The sequence below is a fragment of the Vombatus ursinus genome, unplaced genomic scaffold (genome assembly GCF_900497805.2).
Source record: "Vombatus ursinus unplaced genomic scaffold, bare-nosed wombat genome assembly UNPS02014662.1, whole genome shotgun sequence".
Classification (NCBI taxonomy): domain Eukaryota; kingdom Metazoa; phylum Chordata; class Mammalia; order Diprotodontia; family Vombatidae; genus Vombatus; species Vombatus ursinus.
The window spans coordinates 843,805-854,313 of NW_020954440.1; the positions used below are offsets into that span (position 1 = coordinate 843,805).

At 36.9% G+C, this 10,509-nt stretch overlaps 1 protein-coding gene across 1 annotated transcript; it reads right to left on the reverse strand.

Annotated features, from left to right (window-relative positions):
- Nucleotides 1-8,522: 8,522 nt before the first annotated feature.
- On the reverse strand, nt 8,523-9,470 carry LOC114042665 (olfactory receptor 5B12-like). The gene has a single exon (XM_027861350.1). It carries the CDS (start codon nt 9,468-9,470, stop codon nt 8,523-8,525), a length of 948 nt encoding a protein of 315 aa, XP_027717151.1.
- Between the last annotated feature and the right edge of the window lie 1,039 nt (nt 9,471-10,509).

Consider the following 10,509-nt stretch of genomic DNA (forward strand, 5'->3'; position numbering starts at 1 on the left):
TCAACCCAGCAGAAGTCACTTAAAAATGCCTTACTGAGATTCATATGAAAAAAAAAAATGACAGATTCATAAAAGCTGATGTGTTTAAGGAATGATATCTTTCTGCGGTATGGAAAGTTTGTTAAAACTCCTGGGAAAAGATGAAGAAATATTAAATCTTCAAAGATATCTTTGGGGGAAGCTAGGTGGCACAGTGGATAGAGTACTGACCCGGGAGTTAGGAGAACCTGAGTTCAAATCTGGCCTCAAGCACATAACACTCATTAGCTATGTGACTCTGGGCAAATCACTTATCCTCAATTGGCTTACAAATAAAGTATCTTCAGCTGATAATTTTAGGGTAAAAGCATTCAGTTTATCTAAATTTGTCTGGTCCATGTTATGCCTGGACATGGGGTGTAAATAGATGAAGATTATTGTCCTATAAAATATGGACACGGCTTTGAGATGGGAAGCACAGGTAGAGAAGGCTTTCTGGCAGCCCTCAGCTGAGTGTATCTTCAAATTGGCATTGAAAATTAAAAAGTAGGATTTCAAGAAGAAAAAAGGGGAAAAACACATTGAATCTTACAGCAAAGAAAATAACCACTTCATGGGTGTATGAGACAGAGTAGGAGAGAGTGAAGAGAAGTGGAATATCACAGAAGAAGTGATGGATCATGTTGGACTTACAAAGAGAGAAGCTGAAGATGTTTCCTATGTGAATGGAGGCAAAAAGAAAACCACAGATATGGGAACTAGTGACCAGACAAGCACAAACCCTAGATGTCACTGTTGTGTTGTAATGGAGGGGCTAACACACAGCAGCCTGGCAATCATAGGCCACAGCAGCCAGGATATAATTTTCAATTGTGGCAAAGTATGCAAAGAAATACCTTTGTGCAGCACATCCATTATAGGAGATGGTTTTGTCCCCTGGGAGGAATCTAGCCATCACTTTGTGAGTAATGGCTGAAGAGTAGCCCAGATCTGTCAGAGAGAGGTTACTGAGGAAAAAGTACATGAGCGTGTGGAGACGGGCATCTCAAAATATCAAGAATACCAGTCCCATGTTCCTCTTCCTTTCACACCTCATTTGTGTGAGATAATTGCTCCTTTTGACCTCTCCTTACACAGTTTTTCTTTTTAGAATCACCCCTTCATGCTCAGCTCAGCTTCAGACTTTCTTTCAAAATACCCAAATATGATGACAGTCTTAAGCTCACTGATAACATTTTCACATATAAGAAGTAAACTCACTGGACTTTTCAGTAAAACATTGAGATAGGTAATACAGTGATGATGACAACCCCTGCCCAAGTCACTTCATAATAGCTTGCACAGATTCACATGAAAAGGAAATGGCAAAGCCATATAGGCTCAGAACTTTGGTTGTAAATGAATTTTGTAAAAATCTCCTATGAAAAGATGAACTAATGTTTAAACTTCAAAACTATCCTCAAATGAGAGTTTAATGTAAAACATCCAGATTCTCCAAATTTCTAAAAAATATATAGATAATAGAATCAGATACAGGAAGCCAACGAAGGGAGATGATTTTTAAATTCAGGATGGGAAGATAGAAGTTACTGCCTATGATGAATGAGTAATAAAGGATGTGTCTGTCTAGGAAAGGATGTACTTTAAAGTTCATACTATGGTTTTGCTTCCAGGAGCCAAGATAGTGAGATAGAAAGGTAGTCACTCTCACCTACCCCATCAACCTCTGAAAGCCCAGAAAATATCACCCCAGGAAAAACCCTGGAACAGCTGAATCAGAAAAAGGTGTGGAGTAGCAGTGCAGTAGCCCAGGTAGCTTGAAGGTTTAACAGGAAATGCCCCGCTTGCCCTGGGGGAAGAGAAGCACTGCAGAATGGGAGGCGCCCCAGCCAGCTACCAGAAAGCCCCACTTTAGCACACCAAGAGGAGATCCTGGTGCCTAGGCATTCAACAGCAAATGGGTCTCCCAGTGCCTCAGCAAAAATAAGGGAAGCAGCACTACAAAGGTCCCCAGGTGGATAATCACCCTGCAACATTCATCTGAAAGTAACTGAAGAAAGCAACCTAGAGTTTCCCAAAAATACTAGCCTCATTAATTCCAGCCCAACACTAGGTAAGCTGCCACAGCCCTCCAGCCTCCAACTACCAACCAGGAGGAGATCCTGAAGCCCAGGTGGTGGAGCAGGCAAACACCAACAGGTGGACCTCTGTGTGCCTCAGTGAGGGTGGGGGAACCGGTGGAAATGAGCTCAGAAAACCACCAGGTCCCTTGGGATTCTACAGCAAAGGAAACTCCTAGTGCATTAGCAAAACTAAGGGAAGCAGCCTTACAAAGGGCCTACAAAGGGCTTAAAAAGCCTACAAAGGGCCCCAGGCAGATAAACACCCTGCAACATCCGTCTAAAAGGAACTTGAGAAAGTTAAAGGAAAGAAAAAGCAGGCAATCTAGAATTGCCCAAAAGTTCTAGCCTTGCTGATTCCAGCCCAACACCAGGTAAGCTGTCAGAATCCTAGAGCCTCCAATTGCCAACATAAGAGGCCCCAGCACACAAAGCCAGTGAACAAGACCTAGGCTCTCAACAAAAGAAGCTTGGGTCGGTGCCCTCTGCTCCCCGGCAGGAGGGCTCAATCTCTTTAAAGGCCAGGGAATAAAGAAACACCATGAGTAAAAAGAAACGTGTGATAGATTCATGTTATGAGAAGAGTGAAGATCAAGCCAGAAATTCTGAAGAGGACAACATTGTCAATAAGCCCACATCAGAAAACACAAAATAGAATATGAACTGGTCTGAATCCCAAATAGCCTTCTTAGAAGAGCTCAAGAAGGATTTTAAAAGTCAAATGAGAGAGGTAGAGGAGTCCTTTAAAAGTACAATTGGCCAATTGGAAAAAAAAGTACACTGAAGAAAACATGTCCCTAAAAAACACAAGTGGCCAGTTGGAAAAGAAGTACACTGAATAAAACAAATCCCCTAAAAATACAATTGACCAGTTGGGGAAGGAAGTACAAAATCTAATAGAAGAAAACAAATTGTTAAAAATTAGAATTGGACAAATGAAACTAATGACTCTATAAGAAAGCAAGAATCAGTCAAACAAAAACAAAAAAAAAATGAAAAATAGATGAAAATGTAAAATACCTCATTGGTAAAACAACTGACCTGGAAAATTGATCCAGGAGAGACAGTTTAGAAATTATTGGTCTGCCTGAAAATCATGATGAAACAAAGAGCCTGGACCATATCTTTCAGGAAATCATAAAGGAAAACTGACCTGAGGTCCTAGAACCAGAAGGTAAAAGAGCCATACAAAGAATCCCCCACTCACCTCCTGAAAGAGATCCCAAATTGAAAATGCTAAGGAAAATAATAGCCAAATTCCAAAATTACCATGTCAAAGAGAAAACACTACAAGCAGTCAGAAAGAAACAATTTAAATATCATGGAACCACAGTCAGGATTAAACAGGAATTTGCAGCTTCTACATTAAAAGACCATGGGGCATGGAACATGATATTTCAGAAGGTAAAGGAGCTTGGATTGCAGGAAGTATCAACTATCCAGTGAAAATGAACGTTATCTTTCGGGGGGGAGATGGATATTCAATGAAATAGGGGACTTCCAAACCTTCCTAATAAAAAGACCAGAGCTCAACAAAAAATTTGATCTTCAAGTACAAGATTCAAGAGAGACATAAAAAGGTAAATAGGACAGAAAAATGTTGTTAATGGGACAATATATTGTTAATAAGGGCAAAATGTTTACATCCCTATAAGGGAAGATGACACTTACAACTATTGAGAAATGTATTGTTATTATACCATGTTGAAGGAGTATAAATAAGGGGGTGGATATAAGTTGACTTTGATGTAACAATAAAAAAAAATCAAATCAGGTTGGATAAATGGACCCAAGCAAGTGGATTAATCTGATCTAAGAAAATGTACTGAGAAAGGAGGAGGCAGACAAGGGTGAATTACATTACAGGAAAATACACAAAAACCTATTACAGCACAGGGAAAGAAGGGAGGGGGATGAGCATTGTTTGAACCTCACTCTCATCAGATTTGGGTCAACAAGCAAATAACATAATCAGTTAGGTACAGAAATCTAACTTGCCATATATGCAGTAGGAGGGAAAAGAGGAAAGAAAAGGAAGGGGGGATAGAAGGGAGGGAAGAAGCAGTAAGTGTAAAGGGGAAGAAAAGGCAAAGAACTAATAGAAGGGAGGAGAGACTGAAGAAGGTGGTGGTCAAAAGCAAAATGCTAGTGAGTCGGGGAAAGGAGAAAGAAGAAAGAAAAGAATGAACAAGGTCAAAAAGGATGGAGAAAAAGACACAGATAGTAATCATAACTGTGAATGTAAATGGGATGAAATCTCCCATAAAATAGAAGCAGATAGCAGAATGGATTAAAAACGACAGTCCTACAATATGTTGTTTACAGGAAACACATTTGAAAAAAAGAGTCACATATATGGTAAAGGTAAAAGGATGGGGCACAATATATTATGTTTCATTTGAAGTAAAAAAGCAGGGGTAGCAATCTTGATCTCAGGCAAAGCAAAAGCAAAAATAGATCTTATCAAGAGATAAGCAAGTAAACTGCATCCTGCTAAAAGGCACCATAAACAATGAAGTAATATCATTACTAAACATATATGCACCAAAAGGTATAGTATCCAGATACTTAGAGAAGAAGTTCAGGGAGTTACAGGAAGAAATAGACAGCAACACTATACTAGTGGGGGACCTCAACCTCACCCTCTCTGAACTAGATAAATCTAACCACAAAATAAAAAAGAAAGAACTTAAGGAGGTGAATGGAACATTAGAAAAGTTAGGTATGATAAACCTCTGGAGAAAACTGAATGGGGATAGAAAGGAATATACTTATTTCCTGGCAGTACATGGCACATAACACAAAAATTGACCATGTACTGTGGCATAAAAACCTCACAGTGCAATGCAGAAAGGCAGAAAGATTAAATGCATCCTTTTCAGATCATGATGCAATAAAAATGATATGTAAAAGAGGGCCATGGAAAGATATACTAAAAAAAAACCATAAACTATATAATCTAATCCTAAAAAATGATTTGGTCAAACAACAAATCATAGAAACAACCAATAATTTCATTCAAGGGAATGAAAATAATGAGACAGCATACCAAAACTTACGGGATACAGCAAAAGCAGTTCTTAGGGGAAGTTTTATATCTCTAAATGCTTACATAAATAAAATAGAAAAAGAGGAGATCAATGAATTAGGCATACTACTAAAAAAAAACTAGAAGAGGAACAAATTAAAAATCCTAAATTAAACACCACATTAGAAATATTAAAACCAAAGGAAAAATTAATAAAATTGAAATTAAGAAAACTCTTGAACTAATAAATAAAACTATTTAAATAAAATAAAATAGATAAATCTTTGGTTAATTTAATTTTTAAAAAAAGAAAGAAGAAAACCAAATCACTAGTATCAAGAATGAAAAGGGTGAAATTACCACCAAGGAAGAGGAAATTAAAACAATAATTAGGAACTATTTTGCCCAACTGTATGCCACCAAATTTGACAATCTTAGTGAAATGGATACATATTTACAAAAAAATATAAATTTCCCAGATTAACAGAAGAGGAAGTAAAATACTTAAATAACCACATCTCACAAAAAGAAATTGAACAATCCATTGATGAAATCCTTAGCAAAAAAAATATCCAGGGCCAGATGAATTTATGTGCAAATTCATCAAACACTTAAAGAACAAATAATTACAATACTATACAGAATATTGGGGAAAATAGGTGAAGAAGGAGTTTTATCAAATTCTTTTTATGATACAAATATGGTTCTGATACCTAAACCTGGAAGAATTAAAACAATGAAGGAAAATTATACACCAATTTCTCTAATGAATACAGATGCAAAAATTTTCAACAAAACATTAGCAAATAGATTACAGTCACTTATCACAACAATAATACACTGTGACCAGGTAGTATTTTTACCAGGAATGCAGGGCTAGTTCAATATTAGGAAACCTATCAGCATTATTGATCATATCATCACCAAAACTAACAGAAATCACATGACCATCTCAATAGTTGCAGAAAAATCTTTTGACAAAATACAACACCCATTCCTATTAAAAACACTAGAGAGCATAGGTATAAGTGGAGTCTTCCTTAAAATAACAAATAGCATCAACCTAAAACCTTCAACAATCATTATATGTAATGGGGACAAGCTAGAGGCATTTCCAATAAGATCGGGTGTGAAACAAGGATGTCTATTATCACCACTGTTGTTCAATATCATACTGACAACATTAGGTTTATCAATAAGAGAATAAAAAGAAATGGAAAGTATTAGAATAGGCAAAGAAGAAACAAAGCTATCATTCTTTGCAGATAACATGATGATATACTTAGAGAATCCCAGAGAATCAAGTAAAAAATCACTTGAAATAATAAATAATTTTAGCAAAGTTGCAGGCTATAAAATAAACCCACATAAATCACTAGCATTTCTATACATTACCAAAAAAGCCCAACAGCAAGAGATAGAAAGAGAAATTCCATTTAAACTTACTGTAGACATTATAAAATATTTAGGAGTCTACTTCCCGAAACAAACCCAGGAACTCTATGAACACAATTACAAAACACTTTTCACACAAATAAAGTCAGATCTAAATAACTGGAAAAACATCAGTTGCTCATGGGTAGTTCAAGCTAATATAAAAAAATGACAATTCTACCTGAGCTCACTTACATATTCAGTGACATAACAGACTACAAAAAAATTATTTTATACAATTAGAAAAAATAATAGCAAGATTCATTTGAAAGAGCAAAAGTTCCAAAATATCAAGGGAACTAATGAAAAGGAATGCAGGGGAAGGTGGCCTAGTTATTCCAGATATTAAATTGTATTATAAAGCAGCAATCATCAAAACTGCTTGGTACTGGCTAAGAAATAGAGTGGTGGATCAGTGGAATAGGTTAAGTATGCAAGAAACAGTAGTCAATTACTATAGTAATATATTATTTGATAAACCCAATGACCCCAGCTTCTGGGATAAGAACCCACTCTTTGAAAAAAAAACTGCTGGGAAAACTGAAAAAGAGTTTGGCAGAAACTAGGACAGACCAAAATCTCACACCATATACCAAAATAAAGTCAAAATGGGTTCATGATTTACATATAAAGGCTGATACTATAAGCAAACTGGGAGAACAAGGAATAGTTTACCAATCAGATATATGGAGAATGGAAGAATTCTTGACCAAACAGGAGACAGAAAACATTACAAAAAGCAAAATGAATAACTTTGAGTACATTCAATTGATAAGTTTCTGCAGAAACGAAGCCAATGCAACTAAGATTAGAAGGAAGGTAGAAAATTGGGAAAGAATTTTTTACAACCAGTCTCTCTGATAAGGGCCTTGTTTCTAAAATATATGGAGAAATAAATCAAATCTATAAGAATACAATCATTCCCGAACTGACAAATGGTCAAAGGATATGAACAGGCAGTTCTCAGTTGAAGAAATTAAAGTCATCTATAGTCGTATGAAAAAATGCTCTAAATCACTACTGATTAGAGAAATGCATATCAAAATAGCTCTGAGGTATCACATTGCACCCATCAGATTGACCAACATGACAAAACAGGAAAATGATAAATGTTGGAGAAGATATGGGGAAATTCTAACACTAATGCATTGTTGGTGGAGTTGTGAAATGCTCCAACCATTTTGGCAAGCAATTTGGAACTGTACCCAAAGGGTATAAAACTGTGTATACCTTTTGATCCAGCAATAGCACTTCTAGGGCTATATCCCACAGAGATCATCCAAATGGGAAAAGGACCCACATGTACAAAAATATTCATAGCAGCTCTTTTTGTGATGGCAAGAATTGGAAATTGAGAGGTTGCCCATCATTTGGGGAAATGTAGAACAAGTTGTGGTATATGAATGTAATGGAACACTATTGTACTATAAGAAATGATGAACAGGCTGACTTCAGAAAAACTTGAAAAGACTTGTATGGTCTGATGCTGAGTGAAGTGAGCAGAACCACGAGAATGTTGTACACAATAACAGACATGTTGTGAGATGACTAATATTGCTAAACTTAATGCTTCACAGCAATACAAAGATCTAAGACATTTCTAAAGGCCTCATGATGGAAATTGCTATCCATTTCCAAAGAAAGAACAGGGGAATTTGAATTACTATTTTTTTTTCTCTTCTGTTGAGTTTTGTTTTCTCTTTCTGGTGTTTCCTCCTATTGGTTTTAAGTTTTACTTACAACACCATTAATGTAAAAATATGTTTAATAGGAATGTATATGTATAGCCTATATCAGATTGTGCACCTTCTTGGGGAGGGTGGTGGGGAGAAAGTAGAAGAAAAATTTTAAACTCGAAAGCATATGGAAGTGATTGTTGATAAATGACCATAAATTAATAAAAAATTTAAAAAATAAAATAGTTTATACTATGGAAGAAAAATATTTGAATACTTTTCTCCTTAATTAAAAAAGGTGCCCAATGAAGACTTTGCTTTACTCACAGTTTTCCTAAAGGCACTCATGACTTCCTTATTCCTCAGACTATAGACCAAAGGATTCAACATAGGAATGACCATAGTGTAAAACACTGAAGCCATTTTGTCTGCGTCCATGGAATGCCTGGAGCTGGAGTGTAAATACATGAAAATTGCTGTCCCATAGAATATGGACACAGCTGTGAGATGGGTTGCACAGGTAGAGAAGGCTTTCTGGTGGCCCTTAGATGAGCGCATCCTCAAAAGGGCAATGAAAATTAAACAGTAGGATTTCAAGATGAAAAAAAGGGTAAAAGATGAATGAACTACTACAACAAAGAAGACAACCAATTCATTGATATATGAGACTGGGGAGGAGAGAACGAAGAGGGGTGGAATGTCACAGAAAAAGTGATGGATCACATTGGAACTACAAAAGTCTAGACTGAAAGCATTTCCTGTGAGAGTGGAAGAATTCAGAAAACCACAAACATAGCAACCAATGGCCAGACTAGCACAAACCCTAGATGTCATTGTTGTGTTATAACGTAGGGGCTTGCACACAGCTACCTGGCGATCATAAGCCATAGCAGCCAGAAGATAAATTTCAATTGTGGCAAAGTATACAAACAAAAACATTTGTGTAGCGCATCCACCGTAGGAGATGGTTTTGTCTCCTGAGAGGAATCCAGCCATCACTTTAGGAGTAATGGCTGAAGAGTAGCCCAAATCTGCCAGAGAGAGGTTACTGAGGAAAAAGTACATGGGTGTGTGCAAATGGGAATCCCACGATATCAGGAATAGCAGACCCAGGTTCCCCACCAGAGTGATGAAGTAGATAATTGTGAATATTATGAAGAGAGGGACTTGAAGTTCAGGGGAATCTGTTAATCCCACAAGGATGAACTCCTCCACCTTTGAACAATTCTCCATGAATGCCTTTTAGACATTTGGATGATTCACCTGTAATGACAGAAATACAACATGTAGAATATATCACGGCATTTATCATGCTTTTTTGGGTGTTAGAGAATCATATTTTATATTTGAAACTAAAAAATTATTATATAAACATTGTGGGGTTTGGTGTATGATAAATGAACATCATATTAATATTGTAATAACAATTTTTCAACACACATCATTATAAGTCCCCTTATGCTCATTAAGATAATTACTGAACAAATGCTCCCATAGCTCCCATAACCTCCACCTTTACTCGGCATCAGTCACATATGTTGTCACCACACTGTGGAATTAATTTTCCCTCCAATTCCATGACCTAGAACCACAAAATTCCTCTTTTGAACATACCCTACTATCTTTCCATTACATATTGTACCTTACCCTTCCTCTCCCTAGATTTGCTCATTGCCATAAACACCAGTTCCTACATCCATACCATGTTTCCAATTTTATTTCCCCAACTTTGACCTTGCTCTTTCCCCTTTGTAGTGATTGAACTGTTCATTGACTGCTTCAATGATATTCCTCCAGCTACCCTAGAATTCCTTGATCCATTGCCTTTCACCAGGCATTCCTATGTAGAATAATGCTCCCTATGTACCTTTTATGGTCCCGCAAACATGAGGGTGAACAAGGTCCATAAATGTGCTGAGTTCTGTGCTGATTCTCTACAGAAACATGTTATTCTCTTGTCATTTGAAATCTCCCTTGCCCAAAGGAACCCAGTTATTCTTCCCCCTTTCTCTAACTTCCCCCACTCTTTAACAAATCTTCCCCTTGCATCAACAGAGACAGATATCATCACTCTTGGTTTCTCTCCTTTCTCGACTCAACCCTCCAAACCCCTCTTCATTTTTTTCCCTTTTCCTTTCTGCTTTGTCCCATATCTTAGAGGAAGAAGTAGGTCTTCTCCCACCCAAGGTTAATCTCTCCATGTTTGCTCTTCTACTCATTCCCTTCTACATCATCCAAAAATACTGTTAGATAGGATTTAGAGAACTCTGTT

Excerpts from the sequence above, each read along its gene's own strand:
- LOC114042665 (XM_027861350.1), bottom strand. The coding sequence starts at position 9,470 with ATGGAGAATTGTTCAAAGGTGGAGGAGTTCATCCTTGTGGGATTAACA.